Source organism: Haliotis cracherodii, unplaced genomic scaffold, assembly GCF_022045235.1.
Source record: "Haliotis cracherodii isolate W230 unplaced genomic scaffold, xgHalCrac1.p SCAF_18, whole genome shotgun sequence".
NCBI lineage: Eukaryota > Metazoa > Mollusca > Gastropoda > Lepetellida > Haliotidae > Haliotis > Haliotis cracherodii.
Genome location: NW_027266273.1, coordinates 3,035,423 through 3,062,604, shown reverse-complemented (window position 1 = coordinate 3,062,604; position 27,182 = coordinate 3,035,423). Strand labels below are relative to the sequence as shown.

The window sequence follows — 27,182 nt, the reverse complement described above, 5'->3', positions numbered from 1 at the left end:
CGCCTTTAACTTTACTGTTAAATCTGTGCGAACATTGTATATGTCAATAATTATACTGCGTCAGATTGGTTCTCGTTAGTCCCCAAACGTTTGGTCTCGAAGCGATCGATCTGCCAACACGCCTCACCATCAGGAACATCGCCACGACATTTCAGAGGTCCTGTGAAGAAAACAATCATATTTAACTATAGAATTGATGGACTGAATCGCAGCGTGTATCTTGAGTAAACAGAAGAGAAGAATGTATGTCAGTTGCATGTTAATAACTGTAGTATCAATGAAAACGGAAATGATGTATGGGTTCCAACTTATTTTACTGCTTTAATGCGATGTGTCGGTACAACAATAGACAGTACATTTATCATAAAGTATGCATTAACGTTTAATGATAATTTAAGATATTACATTGTCAGAAGAATGCAATGGAGATTTCTCATGATTATGGAAAGGGTTTTGTCGCTTTTATTCAACTTTTACCTTACACATTGGCATACGATTTGTCCCCGTTTAGCAATATTATTTCTGGAGTTTGAAAGCCTAAACAAATAACGAAAACGTTTAATATTCTCATTACCCCAATCCTGTTGGTTGGTGGAGATGACGGAGACGCTGGTTGGAGGTGACGTCAACGACATCACTTGCGCGCGTGTAACACCGTCAGCATTGACTCTGAACAGTCTAAAATATAGAAGGCAGTGCTAGCGGTAGGCAGAAACATGTACCAGATAAACGTATTGACACTCTTATCTATAGACAAAAATCAGAATATGTAAAAAGATCGTCGAACTCAAGCAGAAATAACTTCTAAACTAATGACAATGTCATTTCAGAGCAATTCTGAAATAAATCCTACCCTGTTTCATTGGCATAGAAGTAGTAGTCGTTCACGAGACCAAAAAGCGGACTTGCGTTGTCCACAAGATTTGTGACGTCATCACCGTCGGTGTCGCAGCTCATGAGTTGTCCGTTGCTGTACCACATCAGTCTATCAACTGTTAAACAGATGGACATAATTCTCTGAGATGAGCATCACATCAGTACCTCATATCCTCATATATATGATCAAACTGCAAATACAGTGGATAACCTCACTATTACGATACATTAAAGACTACCATCTTCACAAGCACACCTGTTAACCATAATACAGACAATAGTGTATTAAGTGTTAAATTGTGAGATGCGGATGCTCTGTGCCAATATCATGAATATATTATGCGTCGTTTCTGTCTCCCCATCCTCACAGGATCCGTCACTGAATATCAAATTTCAAGACCAACGTATGATTTCTTCATATTCAAATTGTTGTCACCACCTTCATTGCTCACTTATTTCCAACGGTCGCTATATGGCTGAAATATCACTGATGCAGTTTAATAATACTAAATTGACTTAAATTACAAGATCCCTTTCGAGGGACATATATGTACATATGTACATGTAGGTCACATAAGTAACATAGTACACACAGGTCATACTTGATCAACATCCTTCTTATTGGATGATATCTTATCGGTTGATGTGGATATAGTAAACATTTACTTTTATTATTTCAGTATTTTAATAAGTTTACCTTCTGGGTTGAGCCTGAGACCAAGAACGTCTTCTCCAGTGTTCTTGAGTAAAGTTCTCGAGTCGTTGCCATAACGGTACTGCTGGATTGTCTGCCCCTCTGACCAGTACATCATGCTGTAAAACACATTATTGTACAACTTAAATCTCTTGAGTATATCAGCTGTATGTTGGTCGCTATTTCTCCAGTCAGCAACATGCAGACTACATCAAAGCGAAATCAAACATCCGCTCCCTCCCGTACTCAATTAGTTTTCGGGTTACCTATCATATTTGATAACGGAGATGGATTATGCTCAGACCAGAATATACTGATGTTGCACTACTTAAGGGTTTTGCCCATCAGCATTGGCTTTGTGGGTATTCATGCGCTGCATTTAGGGACATGTAATTATGATGGGAAACTTGCATTAATACTTAATCGAGACATAAAAGAAGGTATGTTGCATATGAGTTGTATCGACATTGCTTTGCTTGGTTAAATATGTAAAGTTGTGTGTAATAATGCAGGGTGTCAATGACCAATGTGTTGTTTTGATGTTCTTATAACATAGTAATTTCAGTATTTCATATCAATCCAAACACGCTTACATTTATTGACGATGATATCGTTCGTTGAAAAAGTTTCGTGTTTATTAAGATTTTCACCTGAATTCCCGAAAAGCGACAGCTGATTCCTAAAAGAGAGCATAACAAATTTGCAACCTGCAAACCTACATATATTTCAGTTAATAAAAATGCAAATAACTGCATAGTATTCAATCGTCACTCTTAATGAAAGCTCTGTCTCCTAATTACGGTTTTATGGTAATAAATATACAGTTTTTACATTAACATAAAGGTTACGACAACATACAATTTTTCTTGATGTAGGACAAGGTCACGGGGGTCACTGAGTCCATCTTGTATCACTATGTCATCTTCGGTGTAACGGTCAGAGGTCACTGCCCTGAGGGAGCCAGTGCGCAGGGTATAGAACACAAGTCCTGACCTCTCGTCCACAGCCAATCCTGTAACTTCTTCCCCTGGAACACAATAAATTAAAGCCTCTGTGATGTTAGTGTAAGAACGGAAGCCACCAATTCATAAAAATAATACTCACTTATCTGTACAATGTGTTTGCTTAACGTCTGCACACGTGTTCTGCGCATGCCCCACCGTTACCAACCCTCGTGCCTGGAGGTCGAGGTCACTATATTATTGACTCCAGGAACAATTCTACAACTGCAATAAAATCTAGAAATGACCCCAAGAGTTGCTTTTTGGTGAATCTACGTTAATCTGCACGTGGTTCATTAAGTGAGTGAGTGAGTGAGTATGGTTTTACGCCGCTTTTAGCAATATTCCAGCAATATCACGGCGGGGGACACCAGAAAAGGGCTTCACATATTGTACCCATGTCGGGAATCGAACCCGGGTCTTCGGCGTGACGAGCGAACGCTTTAACCATCAAGACCATTGGGCAAGCCATATGACGAATACGCACGGTGTCATGTTCCAAAACAAAAAGGTCCCTAATATTATGTAAAAATCTTATTTTTATCAGGGGTGGGCATTCTGTGTACATTAATGGCTGTACCCAGCATTCTACGATTCTCCAACGAGACGACTAACGGGGATCGTGTGGTCAGTGTCATCTTGTACATATTGCGTGGATGGTAGTTTCAGTCATTGTTTTTTCTCTGAGTTGCTTACTCTTAACTTGATATTTAGAGGCCACCATGATACAAAAAGAACATACATGCGGCGTGAAACAACACCCACTCATTTTCTTCAAGTATCAAACAACAATAATTCAATGACCAACCTATTGTCCGAAATCCACCACAGCCTGGAATCACTTTAACGTCATTCTGAGGAAGCTCCTTTATTTCTAACATTAATGTCAAAGGTGTAGGCGTTCAGTCTTACTAACTTTATGACACATACAACCTCTAACTAGTCATGGTTGCTTGCCGCCGACAAACACTGATAAGAGTAAAACAGGTCGAGATTCCACAAACCTTTCAGCTTGATGATCGTAAGCTTCCAATTTCCATCCCATCGAATTCTTCTTATGGAGGCTGGAGATTGCGTGCTGTAGTAGATGAAGTTGTCAGTGGCGCTGTAGACGTGATGCGTTACACTACCGGTGATGTCGGGGAGGTTAATAACACTCTCATTTTGGAATGTCAGGTGAGTCTTGGACAGTGTGTTTTGACCATTGGCCACCAGTAGGTACTGGTCAGGAGATTCGATAGCTGTTAATGTAAAGCAGAAAGCAACATAACAACATTTCAGATATATGACGGCTGTCAGCGAATAATCGAGTCTGGACCAGACCATCCAGTGATTGACATCATGAGCATCGATCTACGATTGGAATACGATGACATGCAACAACCAAGTCAGTGAACCTGACCACCCGATCCCGTTAGTCGCCTCTTACATCAAGCATGGGTTGCTGAAGCCCAATTCTACCCCGGATTCTTCAAGGGATGGGGTGGTCAGGATCGCTGACTTGGTTGACCGTATCCCATTTGCGTAGAACGATGTGCATAGTGTCATTCACAGGATTGTCTGTTCCAGGTTAGAGTATTTACTGTCATCATATATCTGGTGCGGCGCTCAACAATAAACAAACAAACACTAGTTTTATATACATGTATGTTCATAGTTGACTGAGTGAGTGAGTTAAGATTTAACGTCACATCGGCAGTATTTCAGCCATATCGTGACGAGAAGTACATTAATAATACATATATTTATACAATATAAACAGCTGTCAACGATGGACAGTACAATAACTAGAGTATCACAGAGACTATTTAAAACTAGTTGAGAATATATAAAAGGCATAAGTATTATTGAACAACACAAGATAAAAATGGGCTAGAGATCGTCAGTAACTAAAGGGAGATCACCATACTAGGGACCATGGGGACTTACAGTGCCTTTGCTTCCTGCATGGACCCCGGCAGGATTTATATCATCCCTTCAGTCACTGGCGATAGTTTACCAGTTAAGACTGAGATTAAAATGACAAAAATACTACGTTTTAAAAGTCTGGTATGCATAAAATTACTTCCAATGATTTGGGACTTACATACCCTCTTATGGGGACAATAATTTTACGCTACTTCAACCCCCTTCGAGGGTACAGCCACTCACGATCTAAGTCATTAATTATGTTCATAGCTGAAGTATATAGAGCACACTGGTAGCTACATTTCGCCTGATGTGCTCTCTTTACATTTACATGGAATACTCTTGTCTTCAATCTGGGGTTTTGCATAAAGAAGAAGATCAGGGTTAGAATTAGTCATTTAAAACTTGATCCATACTCGATTATTTACAAACCTCCGTCATATAAATGGAGCATTCCTGACTGCACTTACCGAGACACATGGTGTGGTATGGAATCCCTGTGTCGGGTGTTGTAGCAAACCCCGGGCAGGGCGTACAGTCCAGCTGCCCCGAGTGTTCTTGGTAGAAGCCAATGGGACATGCCTCGCACATGCCATCAGAGTAGAAAGTACCAAGGGGACACTTCACTGAAAAAAACAACAAAAAAGTGGGAAAAGTAAAATTTTACTGACGCTTCATTTTCTTCGGGGAAATTAATGCTTCCACAGTTAAAGAATCCCAGCAATAAAGATCTAACTAATGCAACTGTATATAATGTTTACCTTGTAACTAACCATGTGTTGACTCATTACATGGTATTTGATTATGATTGTTGGCTTAACAACACCAGACCCATGCGTTCGGATTTCACCAAAGTGGTAAGTTAGACATGTATCACTTCGAGCTTTTCTGGGGGCACGGGTGGCCCAGTCGTCTAAAGGCGCCGCAATTCGCTGTGCAAAATTGCGTCCCTTGGGCACGTCAGAAACCTATATTTGTGGGTTCGAATCCCGAATTGCCCCGATTATGTTTCTAGGGTTGTCAGCACCATACCCGTGCTCGTGGGTTTCACCGAAGTGGTAAACGTCTGAGACCTGCATCACTTCGGGCTTTCCTCGCACATTAAGCTGACACGCCGCGATATAACTGGAATATTATTAAAAGCGGCGTTAAACCAAACTCATTCACTCGAGCTTTTCTTCCGTATAAAGGCGGCCGTGATGTAACTGAGTATTATTCAATACACAACCCATTGACATGTACCTTTACCATCAGACTCTTTACCATCTGTACCATCCTGCTTGTCAATAGACAGATGTATGGGTTGTGAACCTCATTGTTAATTCTGGCAGTTTGTGACCACTTACAGCAGTATAATCCCCCAGGAACAAGGCCAGCAGCACACGTGACATTTTGTTCGACCATCAGATACGGTTCCTTGTCTCCGACTGTGAAGTTCGTGTAACCGCCGGACCTGACTTCCCAGTTGGCTTTATCCAGGGTATTCCAAGCAGCAGTGATTGACTCCAGTCCCCCAGTAACTGCGCAAACCGAAACATCAAACTCGTGATTGTTCTTCCAGAATAGTCCTCTAATGTAAGAGGAATGTGTCATTAAAGGGTTCTCAGCCTGTGTCAATTGGCATCCTTAGAATGTTGATTCCTTGTTTAACGCCGAAATCAGCAATATTCCTACCTGCTACATGGCGTCTATGAAGAATCGAGTCTGGGCCAGACAATCCAGTGGTTGGTATTATAAGCATCGATGTACATAACTGGGATACAATGTCATGCATCAACAAATTCAGCGATCCCATTAGTCGCTTCTTACGACACATATGAGTTATTGAAGAACAATTCTAACAATTAAACACTAACTTCACGAATCAAACTTTGTTTGTCTGCTAATTGTATTACGTATCTCAAACCAAGTGATTAATTGGTACTCAGTGTCTCGACTTAAACTAGAAATGTGCAGGAGACCATGAATATACCCCCTCTTTAACGGGGTATGTTGTATTTTACGGACTGAAATATGTTTTATGTTGTAAAACAACGTACAGCTCATCCAAACAAAAACGTTTCAGTTCCTTAGACCATGTACAGCATGAAATGTTAGACCTAACTTGTTATCAGCCAAAAGTAGCTCCCTAATTCAAGTGTTTCTGACAATACAATTACAATAAATACATATAGCATTACAAAATAATGTTTCGACAGTCCAGTCCGAGGGGGGGGTAAAAACTTTCACTCCTCACGCCGAAGGTTTTGGTTCGATGCCCAACAAGGGTACATTGTGTGGAGCCTATTTCGGCTGTCTCTCGCCGTGATATTGCAGCAATAGTGATACATGTGGTGTAAAACAAAACTCACTCACTCCAACAGACTGGTCAGATAGCTGTCTTGATTGCCTTTACAAAACGCAACCGACCGAAACTTAATGCTTAATGAATCTGTACTTATGACATATTGACATATTGCATTTGAACTACACCCCAGTGACATGTCACTCATAAATACAATGAGTAAGTATTGGAGAAAACACGCTTGCGAGGTTTGGTAGACAGAGCATGCCCTGGGGAGAGGGAAAAACCAAGGGGGCAAAGCCCCCGCGGTTTTTCCCGACCCACAGCAAGTGTTTTTCCATACTTATAAACCGTCTTAATTGATTAAATATAATAACGGGCATCTATAAATGAGGCGTTTCATTATAGCGCTTCCTTGGAGACGTGATATCACAACTTGTACGTGAAACTCGCTGACTTGCCAGGCGTTCAAGAGCACAAACAAAACACAACTAAAATACTTACTTTTAAATGAAAGTGAAATCTTCAGTTTCTTAATGTTTGTGTTGTAATATTCCACTTCTTTTAAATTTTTCAAAACGAACATTCTTAAATTTTAAAGGTTTTTTTTGCTTTACAAGATTTTCGACTTTAAACAATCCAACTGTTACATAGAGGTAGTTGTGACGTAACGGCTAGCAGTTGCTGCACGTGCAAATTGTGCAGCATTGATAAGCGCTTGTTTAAAAGCATGTGTTTTGAAACCTCGCTGTCCTTTCACCAGAGACTCTGAAGTGATGTCGCTTTTAAATGTCCACGCGGAACTGTACACCTGACATTCAATTTTAATTGAATTAAAATTTTGAATTGCAACTTGTCATTTTTTCAGTTACTTGGTTAAACCTGGGATTTGAGGTTTTACATTCAAAGTAAAACCTGCCAAATGAAAATAAAAACCTCAAAATAGGTTTTACTTTGAAAGTAAAACCTCTTAATAGGTTTTAACGCCTATAGAAAGAACTCTCTTACTTAATAGAGATCCTAAGGAATAGGTTTATGAGTACCAGCAATAACATTGAAGCCTATCACACGCTATGTTGGGTTGTATTATGATCATGTGAGTTTCGAAATGAGTATAGGCGTCAGTGAAGAAGTAGCTGCCTCGAACATACTACACGAAATCTGTTCGAAAGAAGAGATTACATTTAAATGTTATCAACATGTTTTGACCATTGTAATGACTACTACATACATTTAAATGTGATTATACTTGGCAATTATTTTCACGAACCTTCTATCCCGCTCTTCTTGTGTCCGTATGGCTGCACCATCATATGACCTTGATGCATTGTTATTTCAAGGTCACGGTGGGCTGGAGTGTAAAGTTCATTATTTTCATGCGTAAATCCACCGTCGGATGAAAGCAGAGTTTCACTGATGGAGCCAACTGAAAACATTTACCAGAAAATAACGCAACATTCACTCATGAAGTAATATGTTAATGCTGTCCGCTTGTGTTCTTTTGATTTACACTTTACCTGTCCATATCCATTTCAGTTTTCTTGTGTATTTGCACAGATATTTAAGAAGTGTTAATGATTGGTTATAGGACCGATTGTTATATATTCTTTGGGAGTGGGGTTCCTGGTAGGTTTGTTAGAAACAGACTATTTACATAAACATAATTTAAATACTTCCTCTGTGACACTAAAATTATTATCCTGATTTTTCTGCTTCAGAAATATATCAGTATTAATAGATGCCCCATGTCGATGTAGACCTAACAGCGAAAGGACACTATACTCACGTTCTGGATTAGTCTGTATCGGTGAGACATCAACGGCACCGGGTACAATGCCAATGTCGAGAGTCAGAATACCCAGTTGCACACCTGAATTATCTGCACACACGGTTGTATCGTCATCACAGTCCAGGACGGTAACAGACCATTTACAAACCCCGTTTTTCACACACGCAAAGTTCTTGGCGATCCCAGAGAGTGATTCCTTCAGAATGGCTACCCTTTGTCGGTGAACTACAATATATTTCAACTGGACGGTAGCTGGAGATGCAGGTTCTACAAAAGATGAAACGATTGAATGATATTTTGATTTCTCCCTCATAACATGGTGACCACATTTGGGATTGGGCGATTGCTTTTCCATATATGTTTCCCCACAGTCTTCTGAGCATAAGAACCATTTCCCCAAATCAGATTTCAGCCTCTGATATGAATTTAAAAGAAAGGATACTAGAGACACAGCTGAAAAAGGGGTTAGTAATATTAGTATATTACTAATGTCAGGAATCAATCCCACGTGGTGATAGAATGATTTAAACATAATCCACAAGGTCACCCTGCTGCTGCTGCTGCTGCTGCTGCTGCTGCTGCTGAACCAGATGAAGACAAAGCACAAACCTGTACATGACTGCATGACCCGTCCTGGCGTCCACTCTCTTTCTGTGCAAGAATACTTCATGCCAGGGTGGAACGATACCAAACCAAGCCGGCATTTACTGTGACATCTCAATACGTCATCGCTATCTGTTGTACACTTCACGTCGGTGATATCCCGGCTATATAGAAGATACTCTTTGTGGCAGACTGGTAATGAAAGTGTTCAGACATTTTAGGTTCAAGTCAGTCTTCAATAGTCAACGTTTTACTGTCAATATCCAATGTGTGCAAGGTAAAAAGGGGCGTCAGTTGTATGAATGACCACGATAACAGAAGAATGAAATACAAATGCACAGACCTTGGGCGATAATCTGTTCAGAAAACTATCATGACGATCACAGTAACCAGAAGGTCAGTGTGTCAAGAAAATGTGTTCGAAATATTTCTCTATTGAACATGTAAAAATACAGACATAACAAATATGAATTCTATAATTTAAATCATACAAGAGAAATAACCTAAAATACTAAAAAATATTTTTTTTATCTCGATTTGAAACGTACAGTGTGTTTATGATAATTGATGTTGCACTTGTAAGATGAAAACAGGAAATGGTTAAATGATCAATTAATTACCTCGACAAGGTTCGGCATTACAAATTTCTGTGTTTATGTAGTTGCCCACACAAGGTTTGCTACCGTCTTTAAGGCTGTCACAGGAGCGATGTCTTGTTTTATGTCCACGCCCACACGTCACGGAGCACGTGCCCCAATCGTCCCACATGCCCCATTCACCATCCGCTGTGAAACATCAGTTAACTCATTTTACCGAATACTCTAGCGGGTAAATTAACAAGCATCTGCCAATCATATTACAAACTACATGTGTGTTTGCAAATGTCACAATAATATGAAAAGCGTAAGAGAAAAATAATGCTGAAATACGAAAAATACTACTCCCTACCATATACCACATATATTAGTGAACGACCTTTGTCGACCCCTAATACAACTGGCCAGGCAGTCAGGTCAAAACGTTATAGTTTATAAAATGTGAATTAACCTTTTTGAAAATAGCAGGTTTTTGTAATCATCCTCAACCATCATGCAACGGTGATTTTTAAGGTTTTAATTTTTAATTCTGTATCTGTGAATATACCACAGTTTAAATCTGCAAATGGTGAATTTAAAAAAAACAGCTGTGGTATCTTACGCTGTTCAACTTCACACAGCTTTCCAGTAAATCCAGGAGGACAAGCACAAGTGTACTCGGCCCCTTCCCCCGTTCCTGCCTGACATGTTGAGCCCTGAGCACAGTCGTTGTCTTCACACTTGTCTGGCGGGGTCAGACACCGAGGGTCTGTGTACCCTCCACTGCACGCACACTGTGGCTCAATGGTTGCGTCCAAAGAGCATCTCCCAAATGAGCCACAGAATCCTTCACATGGGTCGATTTCTGTGGTAAACATTAAACATTTAATTAGTACTCCCAATCTTAGGATAATAACAATACCAACAAGACATTATAAGTACCGACACGTGGGTATAATAGTATACAAATTCACTTGTGTAATTGGTAAAATCAAATTATTGGAATTAGTAAACCATGCATTGGTGAAATTAGATCAAACTTTTTTTTAATCAAATTTATTTTTGTTAATTTTATTTCCTTATGAACTGTTTGAATTTACTAATTCTAAAGATTCTAAGAATTTGCATGTTTGTTGTAATCCAGTATACACGATGTAATTATATTATGGATGGAAACCATGTGCATACTTATTGCATTTAGGGACCTGGACTAATCAAAGCTTAAATATTATATTCAGCTTTCCCTGTGAGGTATATCTATAAACTCAAAAGGGGGAATTATGTATCTCTTTAGACTCAATATTGAGGCAGAACATATACTGGACCTCACTATTACTTAAACACAAGACTGTATGTATGAAAAATGTTCTAAAAATAATACTCTTAACAGGTTAGCACTTTTTAAACTTTCTTTGACAGTTAATTCGATAATAATATAACAACAGTGTTCTAAATACCCAACTGCACAACACATTCATAGCCTCACCTCGACATGAAGATGGAATAGCCTCCAGAACCCGGTCGAGATAAGTCATGTTGAGGTTTCCCACCGAAAATATAGTGTTTGGCAACATTGCCTCGCACGATCCGGCTAGGGTTGCAATAGTGGTGGCATCAATTGACGACACCAACGCCAAACTCTTGAGTTGAACAGCTTCATGGAAAAATAGACATTATCACCATATAATTATATTTACATGTAGAATTATGTGACAGACACGAATTCAAAAATCATATTTTCTTATAACATTCACCTAAAATCTGGTTAAGTTTCGAGAAGTAGCCTTGAAGACGAAACGAGGGGAAGAGGAAATAGGACTCTTAATTGTTTATATTTTAAGGACAATGTAGATACATATATATGGACGCTATCAATCGTGTGTGTTGGGATGGTAAGTATCCTGTATTAGGAATAAACTTTGCATTAAGTGAGCTTTGGTAAGCCAAATACACAGTGTTTATTCCAAACACATACTTTTTACCATCCCAAACACACAAGCGTGATGGACATTACAACATTATCATTTTGGGTCATTTTTCAATTCTATCGTTGAAAACAGTACTTTCATCTCTCACAAATCGTATCTATACATTGCAAGTTTTCCTGGAGTGTGCGCATTAATATATTACGTTACAAAGTCAGTGCTTAGTCATTTGGAAAGGTAAAAATACTTCCAACTGAAACGTGTTTTTAAGACATTGATTTTCCGTATCTTAATGCACGCTTGACTAATAAGTATAAAGGTTTGTAAAGGAACCTTCAAGGCAGACATATGATTGGTGGTGGTATGTCAGTTAAAAGAAGTGGTTCAAGTTATCCTTCTTAATCTGTCCCATCGATTGGGACACGAATGACTTCTCCATGGAACTGTGATCTCTTATGCCAGTAATTTATCCGAATGTCCCATGGTCCATTTTTCCTCGATCGCCGATAGACAAGGACAATGTCATGTCTTTTAAACATGAAAGTATTACCTACCAAACTTTTCTCACTTTCATATTTATCCGGAAATGACCCAAAATGATACCGCTTTTATTGGTTTTATGCTGCCGAGAAACCTACCCATTATGTTATAACTATTGTGAATGTGTTCGTAAATGTGCGGGTATCACTGCGTATGTGATATGCGGCTTATGGCTGTGGTTCAAATTCATATTCCCTGGCATCAAATATCCAATTATACCTGAAAAAAGCCCACATAACGTCTCAACTTACTGACTTTGTCCTCGACTGATATTCTCATCCTTGTCTTGGGCTTAATTACAGAAACGGAAGAAGAAAATTGTTGATGATGTATCTGATCACCGCCTCTGAAGATAGTTACATTATTTGTAGTCCAAGCGCAGGCCACATGTACCCAAGAGGTTGAAAGAACATTTTTCTTGATGATGTTGTTACTGCAAGAACAAACGATGCTTTAATGATGAAGTGGCAATTCATTTTGAGAAGATCATTTAAATCAATTCAATGATTAAAGAAGGTCAAGGTGAGACAGTTATTTTAGGACTTCTGTTTTTGTATTATCTTTAAAATGAAATATTGGTGAACGTTTTGTGGTGAGCACATCATTGACCTTTTTAGAATGATGGTGTTTTGTTTTGTTACTTGTCTTTGTAATGGGTTAGGTATTGCAGCTCACATCACTCAATCGTTATCTAAATATTGAGGAAGGGACTTGCAATGTCATACGAAAAGATCCTCCTCAGGTGAATGTACAGTAAAATCTATTGTCGATTTAATCAGTCTAAATGTCTATTCCGTGACATCAATTAAGTTATAATGACACATGTCCGAATGATATTTTAAATCATCTGACTTAATCATTCAACATGATTTAAGGGTGAACATACATTTATTTACGGGCAAGAACACCATTACAAGTGGACGAAGGATAACGGACATGTACATGCAAATATAAGTAACGTGACGTGACGTTGTTGTAAATGTAATTACCTTCCTGTTGATACTTCAATGTCAGATGATAATGACACGGAGAAGGAGACAGTGTCTCCCAGGAACATCTCAAATTTGATACGATTGCCCTTTGAATCGACCTTGACCCACATACCAAAGGTGAACATTCCAAGTTCAGATTTGCAGCCTGGTGACATGTTTACATTCACAGGGCCCTCAATACTGACATCGTAGGCTATAATATAGTACAGGAAATGCTTAAATACCAGAATTATGTTTGTTCTGGAGATGTTTATCAGTATAATGGTTAAAAATGATACTCGACAACAGTAATCACAATTACATGCAAATCTATGAAAAGATATCACAATGTCAATAAATAGTAATGAAAGAGGCATAGATGTTAAAAACTATTAAAAGGTAAAAAGGAATGAAAGTGACAGAAAAAATATATAATTAATTTACGTTTCATCCGAGTAAATGTTCACAAATTTTACATGTTTTAAAATAACTTCGAAATGACTATTCATTCTATTAATTTACTTTGCATCTGTACTCCAACATGACTATTCATCCTATTAATTCACTTTGCGTCTGTACTTCAACATGACTATTCATTCTATTTGCTTACTTTGCATTTGTGCTTCAACATGACTATTCATTCTATTAACTACTTTACATCTGTACTTCAACATGACTATTCATTCTATTAATTTACTTTGCATCTGTGCTTCAACATGATTATTCATTCTATTAATTTACTTTGCATATGTACTCCAACATGACTATTCATTCTATTAATTCACTTTGCGTCTGTACTTCAACATGACCATGCATTCTATTAATTTACTTTGGATCTGTACTTCAACATGACTATTCATTCTATTGACTTACTTTGCATCTGTACTTCAAAGTGACTATTCATTCTATTAATTCACATAACGTCTGAACTTAGGGATCCCCACTCACTGATGAAAAATTGGCATTATTGATATCAATAATATACAATCCGCAACGAACTCGTACAACACAAATTCTCATCTAATTTTAAATGTACGGATATGTCCATAAATTGATAAAAAAGACACTACTACATCATCAGATGTAAGTACAGTGGTCCTTGAAAGAACAAAATAGCATAGTGAATCGGGAAGACGCCGAAAATCTACGTGGATCTTTAGAGTAACAGGAATGCTAGAAGAGAACTTACAAATACATTGCGATTGAGATGAGGAAGCCACCTTCTCTGTGGTGAGTCCAATGGGACATTGTATACATGACTTCTGTTCATATTCAGGTTGATAACGTCCTCGGCGGCAGGGTGAACATGGACTCAAACCATTAGCCGACAAATAGCCTGGCTTGCACATTTCTGAAATGTAAAGAGTTTGTCGACATCTAAATTAATACTGTAAGCATATCCGGATAGCAAAAGATTAAAGAACAGTGAATATGTTCCTGAGTGAACTTCCTCGGATTCCTAACATGAAACCTAGCATGTATGATTCTGCTCATGCTTTGACACCCCATGGGGAGTCCGACAAGAATTATAGGTCACCGGTATTCCAGTATTTTGTTATAAGAGTCAACTAAGTGAATCTAGTGGGTATTTTGTCATTGGCCCCGATGACTTGGGTAGTTGATCTCAACTACTTTCTTTGGTCCATGCTTACTTATTTACATACTGACGTGATATAGCTGAGATAAGCAAAACCTATTATAGCTGTATATTATATGGGTATTATTTTCGTTTATTCTATTTAGCTTATCTGTTACATTCGAAAATCCGGCGTAGTACAACTTTAAACTTGTCATCGATACAGTGCTGTGGATAAATGGACAATTCATCGATTAATTGTTACATCTCTCGTCCTTTATAACCCCGTAGCACAGACATACAGACTGAAACAATAATATCCGAAATAGGTCGGTTTCTAATATTTATGAAATGATAAATTTACCAAAGCATGTTTAACAGAACTGTTAATTTAGGAGACTATAGGCCCTACCTTTACACTGACTTGCGTTAAACCTGCCCTGCTGGAGAGTGGTATAACCTGCCGGACACTTCTTGCACTCAGTTGACCCTGTGATGTCCTGATAGTGACCAAGGGGACACAACTCGCAGTTTTCCTCATGATAATACATTCCTTTTGGACATGGAACTGGAATCAAATATGATATAAACAAGTATGTCCCATATATCTCATTGACGCTAATAGAGATGTTTTGCACAAGTGTGATTGCTATACAACAAGTGTCAGGCTTGTAAAATCAGAATGATACACACACCAATGCAATAATATGTACAGCTGTAGTGCCGAACAGTATTCACAATCGTCTCTAATAACTTGTGACGACTTTGCACATCACTTAAAGCAGGATATATCTTTTATATTAATAATCGTGAATGCATTTTCTTTAAATTATTATTATTATTGGTAACTGAGAAAAAGAAAATTTGCTCCATGTAGCTTGCTTATTCGCCCTTATTGTTTGACCTAAGGTGCTACTCAACGTTTAATATCCGACATATGCTGGTCGCTGCTGACACAAAGCTAAGAATCCTTCACAGTAATATTCCACTGTCCAATGCGAATTTTGCACTGGCATTCACAAACTCGGCCAGAGTGCAAATTACAGAATGTTGAGGACACGTTCATTCCACATAGTTCCTAAACCGTTGTCTTTAAAAACACAAGATATTTCATCAGATTATAAAGTTATGAACCTATTAAAACAAACGAGTTGCGTTTACTACATCGGCCACCATTACTGCTTTCAGATCATAGAGACAGAACTCATCACCTTCGAATTGAAGGTTCATTACTTATCACTAAATACAATTTTAATGAAATATTTAATGGTCTGTCCCTTACTCTATGAAGCAAAACAACTTTCGAAGAGAAACTCACCACAATTTGATCCAGAGTTTTCGCTTTTTACGTATCCATTCTGACATAGTTCTTTTTCTGGCAGCTTGGTAAGTCCTGATGGGGAAATCATTTTTCCGTTTACCTCAAACTCACAGTCTTTGTTCAATTTTTGGAAGACGTTATCAAGAGTGCCTCTGGCTTTGTTGACTTGTTCATCATTCGAGAGGGCCGGTGTGGCCTCTACTTCAACGTCGATGTCAAAGACGATGTAGTTTCTGGTTGATCGTCGTGAACGCCGGACCCCTGCTGGAAGTGACCGTCTTTTCCTTGTTCCTCCACAATAAACCTGCACGTTGTTCACGTTACAGTGAGGCGCCGCTGTCCCAGAACATATACGACTTGTAACGTTTTGTGCTTGATTAATGAATCCCTGTTTAATTTCATCAATGGCACTGTTGCAAGGTCCATCATAGATCAGGTATACTGGTAGACGTCTTCTGTTGAATGGAGCATTTACAAACCCTGCAAATTATAAACGTAGATGAAGTTGATTTTATAATAATTCAAACATCAACAATATTCCTCTTTCAGAGACAACCATTAATCATCTATGTGGCCGGGTGATCTGGGAAAGGAATACTGAATAATCCGGCTTGGCAAATCTGACTTATGTCCCCATTTCAGATGAAATATTGATTTGCTAGATTTATACCTTGAATACAAATGTATTATTATCTGCTTGGATGGATATTGTTTCCTTTTGTATGATATGGATTCTTGAAGACGGACACTCGCACACAAGCGAAATATCACAAAGCCACGTGTTCATTCTGATGACATTTCCCAATTCAGCCAATTGTAATAATGGGCTTGATAAAATTAGATGTGCATGGAATTAAGCACCTTAGGATAACATTTAAATGCTGTGTTTTAAAAGAATTGGTGATGCCAAAATAATGTCCCCCTACCCTCATACCTTTTCCACCAATCCTATTCAAATTATCCCCTTTTCCCCTAAAAATGCAATAATGCACACAGACCCTTACCCAAACACACACGAACATACGCGCACAACAAACACCCACGTACACAACAACCTCACCTTACAAATCCGCGAGCACACACAAACACGAACTCTCACAATTCCACTTACATGTACATTCTTGCGGTAGACGGTGGACACCTGGATGCCACGTTGGATCATTTTGAGAGTCACCATAACACTTGAATTCATAATCGGTTTGTTTAGGAATGTCGTACTTGTCGTTACAGTGTACGTTGCAGAGCCGCTGTCCAGTCCAGAACCCACAGGAAATAGCGCCGTTCTTTGGCGCCGTAAGGTTCTTACACATATCCACTGCAGAACATACAACACATGGTACATGTACATGGAACATCTATTTACATGTTTGAACATTTGACTGCTCTGGCTCATAGGAGTTACAAGGTACAAATAAGAACAATACCCGGAAATCTGAAAGCCCTTAAAGATTCAAGACGTTGTACGTAGCCTTCGATTTTTATTCTAAAACTTAGACAGAACCCTTAAGACGAAGAAATTCCTGCTGACCATTTTAATTTACAGAGATAATCTGAGGAAAATAGTTTGTAAAATTTTGTTAAATGTTTATTCAACCTATGCTCTATCTTAAATATTCATGTTATGAATGGTCGTTGTCGCAGTGATGCTGACATTGAGGACGATACATTCATTAGTAGTACACGGACCAGCGTATATTACTAAATTATATCTAACGTACATGTTTTACCTCCGTAAGGCATTCAGCATAGGCACACGTCATGAGTTGCAACACTTTCCATTACTAAAACCTTTATGTACACTTTATTCAGGCATTGGTGGTAATGATGATACCAATTAAGTAAGTTCATTTAGTTTTAAATGGAGAACTGATAAAGAAGAAATATTTCTTTATATTTTATTTTCGGAGATGTTTTTAATCTCTTGTTTAAAAAGCAGTTGATGTCGTTTTTACAACTATTGATGAAAGTATCTATTTTATTGGAGAGGTACTCTGTCATGCTGGTGAAGAAATGACGAAACTAGATCACATTGAAAAGAATACCTATCAATGGTTTTACTGGATGTCAGTTAGTAAAACAGAAAGTTGTACATACCTCAACACATTCAGAGGCGATAACGATCTGCGGTCGTTAAGGGAATATACAAGAACTAGAAATATTTACAAAACCATGTGCCGGGATAAGAAACCTATATTTCTTGAAAGACAAAAGAAATATTTGGAAGATAACATGAAGTCGTCGAAAGAATTTTGGACAACACTTGGAACGTCAAATCTATTTTATGAGTACATAAATGATATGGAAATTGATAAATGGTATGATTATTTCAAAAATATGCTCAGTGGTAAGAGTGCTACAATGATACAAACTTTGATTTATCAGATAAGGAAAAGTGTGAGAATGTCTTAACTTCTACATTTCTTCATACGCCAATTGCAAGGGAGGAAATTCAAACTGATATCTACGATTTGAAAAACAGCAAGAGTCCTGGCATTGATGATTTAATTCCAGAGTTGTTTTAATATTCTGGTAATATTCCAATCCTTTACCATGAATAACCTCTTATAGAACAGTCTTATTTCCCTTTGGACTACTGGTGTGACTATACTACTACTCAAATCGGGATCATGTACTGACAATTATTGAGGAATTCCCTTCTGGGTGTTTTTAGCCAAATATTTATTTCTTTGATCAATAATAGGCTTACCTATTGGTCAGATTCACTAGATAAAATTTCTGAAGAACAAACAGGTTGCCGGCAATGCAGAAATCCATGAAAAAAGAAACTGATGGATATCTTACATATTTTAAAAACGTTCACTGATCTTTCATATAAAACCGTTTTTAAATAAGGTTGTAAAAATTATTCCTCTTCATTTATATGGTGCAGATGTCTGTTGTCACAATGATTTGATTGTTTTTTGTTTTACGCCACACTCAGCAATATTCCAGCTGGTCGGTGGTCTGTAAATAATCGAGTCTGGACCAGTCAATCTAGTGATTGATAGCATGAACATCGATCCATGCGATTGGGATCAATGACATGCATCAACCAAGTCAGCGAGCCCGACCACTCCATCCCGTTAGTCGCCTCTTACGACAAGCATGGATTGCTGAAGACCTATTCTACCCCGGATCTTCACGGGTCTGACATAATGAGTACAGAGCTATCCATCTGCTCCATCTTTATGCGTGTAAAAGATTACTAGAACACGTCCCATTTTAATTCTGGAAACCCAAAAATAAACTTTTTTTTTTCTTTGTGCTTAATATATCCACATATCAACGAAAATATGTAATACATGTATCCACAAAAAAATATACATATACAGGCTGGGTTCTTGCCCATAGCAACACCTGCATAACTGTTTATTCGCGCGTGTTGTGGTAGATCGTAACTGACCGAGACCAGGCATTGTAGAATCACCTGTAAATAATGCCGACACTGTTATTAGATACAACGTACTAATGAGAATATGAGAATTATCATAAGAAGGCTGTTGTTTTTTCTGAACTGTTACCATTTTCATACCAAAAGTGACAATGCATTTAAAAGTTGCTTTAGTGTCATAATATTCACTCAATCGCCTGTAAACATCGCACCGCATATAATGAAATAATTATTTCGAGATTTCGTTAGAATGTGAGATATTCAGCTAGACGTAACGCAATGAAAGACGAATCGTTTTTTCCCCCATTAAAATACACGCACGTGTACCTGTACATTGCATATCTATTGTCACTTACTTTCCCAGTGTGATGTATTAACGAAATAGAACTAACTAATCTTTAATTCGTTGAAAAATAACGCCAATGAATTGGTGTACACGCGCATGAATTTGTATGATAAACTGTCAAAACGTTTTGAGAGATAAGGCCGGGTTCATTAAAGATCGTTGCAATCTGTAAAAAAGGTGAAATTTATAAAACTTCTGCAAAGGAAACATCCAACCAAAGGCCCTTTTATAATAGTAATGTAATGATATAATGCAAAGTGTGTTTCACATGATACAATATACTTTGTAAACAATTAGTTAATTCTTTAAAGGGACTAACGAACACATGGGCAAAATATTTTAATAACGCCAAAAATTAGTGGAATTAAATTAAAATGAGTTGAATCATATGTCATGCTTATAATCCCTTAATGTATTTGCGAAACTAAAACTGTTGAGAAAAGGAAAATATGCTCGCCCATAGGCCAAACCTTTTTCTCGCCCATGGGCGAAATATTTCAATATCGCTATAAAATCGTTGATTAATTTAAAATGAGTTAAAATTTTGCGTATGATACTTGATGGAATGCATTAAAATATATTTGCCAAACAAACACATCCGTTTTGTGTAATGGAAAATATTCTCGCCCATGGGCCAAACCTATTTCTCGCCCATGGGCGAACTATTTAAATATCGCTATAATTCGTTGAATTAAGTTAAAATGAGTTAAATTTTGTGTATGATACTTGATGGAATACAAGTTAAGTATTTGCGAAACAAAAACATGAGTTTAGTGTAAAGGAAAATATTCTCGCCCATGGGCCAAGCCTTTTTCTCGCCCATTGGCGAAATATTTCAATATCGCTATTAAATCGTTGAATTAAGTTAAAATGAGTTAAATTTTGTGTCATGATACGTGAACGAATGCATTAAAATATATTTGCCAAACAAACACATACGTTTTGAGTAATGGAAAATATTCTCGCCCATAGGCCAAACCTTTTTCACGCCCATGGGCGAACTATTTCAATATCGCTATAAAATCGTTGAATTAAGTTAAAAAGAGTTAAATTTTGTGTATGATACTTGATGGAATACAAGTTAAATAAATTGCGAAACCAAAACGTGAGTTTTGAGTAAAGGAAAATATTCTCGCCTATGGGCAGGCCCATGGGCGAGATGGTGTAAATATTGAGTTTTTAAAATTTCTTTTTTCATTTTTTCTTCCTTCGTATAGTCCCATGAAAACAACATAGTTATTTTTGTAAATACCTTTGACCGAGACTGGGAAAAGACCTTAGAGTTTCTGGACTTTTGGGTTTCCAGAATTAAAATGGGACGTGTTCTAGGGTTAAAACAGTGTACATCGAGTGTTATGGTATATCGTGAGTGTGGACGTTTACCACTTCACATATTGGAATATACTAGAATTCTTAAGTATTGATTCAAGATTCCTAAAATGCCTATTGATAGATTACCAAGAAAATGTTATAATATGATGTTATATGAAGAACATAGAATTCGTAATTGAATGTATGATGTAAAATCCTTATTAAATCAATGTGGCTATGGATATGTTTGGCATAATCAATGTATACCCAAGAATCCAGATTCGTTCTTATTATCTCATTATGGTCACTACACGTTTCAGAAAAGTTCAGAAAAATGTAATTATTACAAGCCTTTTGAAAAAACTTATTACCCGAGAATAGTATTTCTTTGATATCAATCTTAAAAGATTTATAACAGCCTTAGCATAATTTAGATTGAAGTAGGCAGACACAGAAACATAGCAAGAGAATGGAGAATTTATGAGCAATGTGATTTAAATGTGATGGAAGACGAGTTTCATTTTCTGTTAGTTTGTCAAAAATACGACTATCTAAGAAGTAGATAGCATAGAAGTGCCATTTTACACCGCACTCATGTCAAAAACTGAAAATTTTACCCTTAACAAACAAACAATGTTCATTTATCATGCTATGTTAATTAGAAGATGAACTTCTTTCGAGACTAGAATTGTACAAAGGGCCTGCGGTCTTAAAGTGTGGATAAAAAAACTAACGTTACAGTTCACAAGAAATACCTAAATACATTTATGGATTCCAGCAATTGTTACCTTGGCAATATGGTTTTATCAAAGGTGGAGATTCCTTCTGCCCCCAGTCCCAGAATGTAGTAGCAGGGTTACTTCCTGTGTCCATGCTGCAGGTGATGTATCTCTTCCCTCTCAGTGGGAGCGCCAGGCCACACTCTACTCGGCATTGTTTGCCCACATCAAATGGAGGACGACAGTTGGGAGTGTCAATGTATTCCCCATTAAAGGTCGGAGGGTCACACTCAACCCCTGCAAATGAGATGTTTCAATAAAATTCACCATAATAACATGTAAATTGTTGACCAGTAATCCATGTATCAATAAAAAGTATAATATATATTGTAATTATGAATATAATATTATGTACCCATATTCATATTTAATAATGACAATTTTAGCAATTGATTCGCCGCTCATCGTTGTTGTTGTTTATTCCGTAATGAGGCCACCGGCCCATTATACAAGATATACTCTCTCACACACACGCACACACACACACACACACACACACACACACACACACACACACACACACACACACACACACACACACACACACACACACACACACACACACACACATTCATATATATATATATATATATATATATATATATATATATATATAGTAATAATTAAATAAGTGGAGTAAGATTAAACACAGTTTTAATGGGCTAGCGCTTTCAACTCGTACCACGTACGAGTCTCATCAGGCCATAACTGAATAACGGATATGAAGTAGTAACATATAGTTACGTGACGTCATAACATTTAGGAAGCTATGACGTCACAATACCAAGGTGACAATGGACAAATAACTTACGCCTTTACATTTAACTTAGGCGCCTATTTATGAATGAAATGTTGCTCTTTTTGAAACAATGTAGGTTCATGGTCAAAATTTAGCTTATATAGCGGGAAAACTAAAAAGTTGCCGTTTCCACATGCTTCTAAATCGTGCGGTTGTGTGGCTGCTTTATTTGTGAACGGTGAAGATTCATTCTTCTTTTTAATTTATTTTATTTTATATATATATATATATATATATATATATATATATATATATATATATATATATATATATATATATATATATATATATATATATGTAATAAATTAATGAAGTCAACGTTAGTCCAACATCTTCTTTATATCAAGTGAGTGATCATTTACCTCATTTTTGTATATATACATAGATAGATATATTTCCCTAGAATGTTAAGTAAAGGCGGATTCGAGCTTGATAATAGTATTTTACTATTTTGCTTTTGTTTGGATGGAAACAATAATACTTTGGTAAAATGCCCGTTTTCCACGTTGTTGAAAGCCACGAGCATGGTGAAAGCCACGAGCATGGGCATGGTGCTGACAATTCTGCTGTCAGAAATGGTATTCTGAGTACTATGCAAAGTACTATTAGTACTATGCAAAATGGACAGAATCTTAAATTTCTGTTAATATTGTACCTATTTCTATCATTAAAGTATGACTAGAGCATCACAATTTAGCTCAAGCTTTAAGATAGTTCATATTTTGAATGCCAAAAATATTATCTTTCGAAACCATATTCTATTTTAACATGTCTTTTAAAATCTAACTTTGGAGAAGCTGCGATATTATCGTTCCATATCTATACATCAGTATCTTTACAGCGTTTCCAAACTGGACAATAAATAAATCAACAAAGCCAACCCCTTGATGAAGCCAAACTTCTCGAAAAGCATACTTATATAACAGGTTTTTAACATCATAAGCCCAGCATTTGTTCTCCATTTCGGCCTTACTGAACTCGACGTGGTACGCATGCTTAAGAACAATATTGGATTTTTGGCTCAGCAATCGCAACCAATAAGTGATTATTCTCTTATATTGTAAAACCTTCACAGAAAATCGCCCAACCTTCCCTCTCGCAGTTTATTCGGGGTTTGACGTTTAAGACACAAAACTAATTTATAAAACATGTCAAGAATTGTATCAGCATCTGGGATGGGTGGAAACCCCATAACCCAGATCCATATAGTAAAATTGGCATGATTTTAATATCAAAGATATGAAGCTGTTAACTTATAGGAAGTTTCTGTTGTCAAACTGGGGTGAAATAAAACATGACATTATCGTCAGCAAACAGCCATATTAACAACTCCAAGTGGTCCATGGTAATACCTCTTTTTCCATCAAGACTCAAAACGTCTACAATATCATTGAAAAACAAAAAAGGTAACATTTGACATCCCTTGCTCGATCCATTTTTACATGAAACAAAGTCTGTATGACCAGCATCCATTGAAATACAAGCTTTAATGTGTTCGTACATATTTTTTTAATAATCTGTATAATCTACCTTTAACCCCACCATGCCAAAGTTTATACAATAAACCAGTAAAGAGAGTCAAATGCAGACTTTAAATCTATAAATGCACAATAGAAACGACCACGTTTCTGGGACAAATACTTTTGGTATAAATATATTATCGGATGTCTGAAATCCTTTCCGAAAACCCGCCTGTTCCTTTATCATTTTATCCTCAATATCAGCCAACAATGTTAATCGAGAGCAGATAAGTTTTCCAAATATTTTCCCTGCAACTTCCAGTAATGGGATAGGTCTAGGCGCCCTTTCTTATAAATAGGCAAGATAATACCACGTATCCACTGGTCGGAATAAATTCCTGTCCGCAGGACAACATTACATAATTTTAATAACATTTCCATACAGGGTATAATTTTGAAAAAATCAATAGGCAAAGCACAATACCCAGGTGCTTTTCCAGATTTCATATCATGGATGGCTTCCAAGAGTTCAGATTCAGTTATATCAGAATTCATAAATGAATATATCTACCGAATTATTAATAAGTTCCTCGTATGCATAGATGCATATAAAACTAATGTGTTACAAGTATTATTGTCTATATTATGATAGTTTTAAAATGTATTCAGTGATACAATAAAACATCATGTACCAAATATAACATACTTTCAACAACAACGACGAAGATGCACTGCGTTGCCGCGTTGCCAGCTGCATCCTTGGCATCAAACCGCACTATATGTGTTCCAACTGGGAAGCTGCCGCCGATGCTTGTCACGGTGTGGGCAGACGTTGGTGTCATGGTCACCTGTTGACCAGAGTTGTCCGATACCGTTATTTTCGGCCATATCACCGCTGTGAGAGTACTGGAAGGGTCAAATGTTTGGTGTATCTTCTGTGATGGACAACTGAGGAAAACCGGGGGCTCCACATCTACAATAGAACGTTCACAGAAGACAGTTAGCATGCGAAGTAAGATACCATACGTAAATATTTTCTTTTCCTTGGCTAGCTTCTCATGGGAGTCTACGGTTGCTTTGTTCCCAGCTGCAGGCTTGGTTGTGTTCATGATGTTCATGATGTCAATCACTGGATTGTCTGGTCCAAACTCGATTAATTACAGACCGCCGTCATATAGCTGGAAAATTGCTGAGTGCGGCGTTAAACATCAAACAAATAACGCCATATGATTTATTGTGTGTATGGATAAGTCTACATTGTTAACACATAAAGGTGAATTCAATACTAAATGAGAGGGTATTATATGTCATGCCGCATGACAAACTTTGGTAGGACCTATCCTATGGAGGTTGTAGATGCGTGTTACGACAATTTCCTTCATACGGATGAAAGGTTTGATATTGTTGTCTAATGTAATTACACCAAATAAATACCTGCGCATTCGAAATCAGCTGTGGACCAGCCTTGTTCACCACACTTAGCGACTCGTGCTTTTGTTGCAGCGTATCCTCTGTTTCGATCACATTTCAGCTGGCACACACTCCCATAAAACCATTCATTGTCACACTCAAACTTGGCTGCATTCCTCGGAGGAATCAAAGCACTGCACGATCTTACTGAAAGCAGACATGTGACATATGTACATTCCACATATGGCGTAAGACCTGGTTATTCGAAAGAAAGCGTTACCTATTTTTGTCTGGCACACACAATACTAGAGATAAAAAACAACAACTGGGTGGAGTTTCTTTTAAATTTCTAGGTTTTGACCGAAAATTCGGCAAATGTGAAGTTTATTTCCACCAACGTCCTAGCGGTTCTTGTTAAAAAGCATAGTCTTAAAGAAGGTGGTGGAAAGGCGGTCTGACCGCAAAACTTCAGAAAAATGAATCAGACCAGTTTTCCCATTAATGCACTCAAGTATGCGTTAAGTACACATACAGTACAGGAATGTTCCTATTGTGTGCTTTCAGCCCCAACATATAGATCTACCCAGCTCCAATATCATCTGCTCCAGGCACATTTGCCAACATCACCTTACATGTATTCGGTTTATTCTTCTTAAATATACAAGAGTCATTAGAAGATTGCAAATCCCCCCTACCCCCACAAATTCGAAAGAACAAATCATCTGATTGTTACAGCAAGTCATACAAGAGTGATCTGACCAACTTGTTGCGAGTATTTTCTATTTAATCTGTTTGTCCGCATGTACGAGTAGTAATTCAGCTATTCAGAGGTAGTGAAGGTCATACAGTTGATAAATGGCTTACGCTGTAATCTTTTGCATTGCCAATTGTAGTTACCAATACTTACTGAAGCTCACCTTTAACATTGAACTTATGGAATCTTTTACATCGCAGCTTACTAGAAATATAGATATACATGTTAACAATAAACATTTCCCCTCTGTTACTTTGGTTCCCTCCACTGGTGAATAGCTATCAAGACACAGCTGCGACCAGTTAGACTAAATAGTAAAGAGGCACAACTTGACAACCTTATCTTAGTGTGTGCAAAGTTTCATGAAAGAATACTATTGCCTATTGTTTTGGAGATAAAAAGTCTGGAAACGGTAAAATAAATATTTAAAATCCTAAACTGCAAAAGACACAACTTGACAAAGCGGATTTTGTGTGTGCAAAGTTTCATGTAAGAATACCTTTTAGGTTTCGAGACATGCTCCGGTCAAAACATGACTACAGATGAATAATGAGAAGTGTTCATAAAATCAGAGAAATCCATCTGTTTATTCCTATGGGGTATTTATATGCATCAGTCTATTTTGCAAATACATTCTTTACTTGTGAGGCAGCTTACGTGCGAGTGAGATGTGTGAAACGTTTATCTGGGGAGCGTCATTTACATGATATATTGGTCCACTGTAACAAATAAGTCCGGAAAACTGGAACCGTAAATGTGGTCCGGCATTGAAGAGATCTGGATCAGAGAGATCATTACATTGTATTTATTACAAACCTTTACAGGTCGGAGGCGGTGTCGACCATCCGCCGTTGATCTTGCAAGTAGTT

At 37.5% G+C, this 27,182-nt stretch overlaps 1 protein-coding gene across 1 annotated transcript; it reads right to left on the bottom strand.

Moving 5' to 3' along the window:
• Positions 1-50: 50 nt before the first annotated feature.
• LOC139466002 (sushi, von Willebrand factor type A, EGF and pentraxin domain-containing protein 1-like) lies at positions 51-25,258 on the bottom strand. The gene is made up of 22 exons (XM_071248016.1): positions 24,856-25,258; positions 21,900-22,127; positions 17,175-17,378; positions 16,061-16,543; positions 15,155-15,310; positions 14,356-14,517; positions 13,185-13,380; positions 12,447-12,628; positions 11,217-11,384; positions 10,353-10,595; positions 9,776-9,940; positions 9,162-9,347; positions 8,550-8,819; positions 8,034-8,189; positions 5,826-5,999; positions 4,950-5,105; positions 3,576-3,812; positions 2,429-2,597; positions 1,574-1,689; positions 854-992; positions 575-678; positions 51-160 (listed from the first exon to the last, which is right to left on the bottom strand). The coding sequence occupies exons 1-22, from the start codon at positions 25,256-25,258 to the stop codon at positions 51-53; spliced, it is 4,407 nt and encodes a 1,468-aa protein (XP_071104117.1).
• Between the last annotated feature and the right edge of the window lie 1,924 nt (positions 25,259-27,182).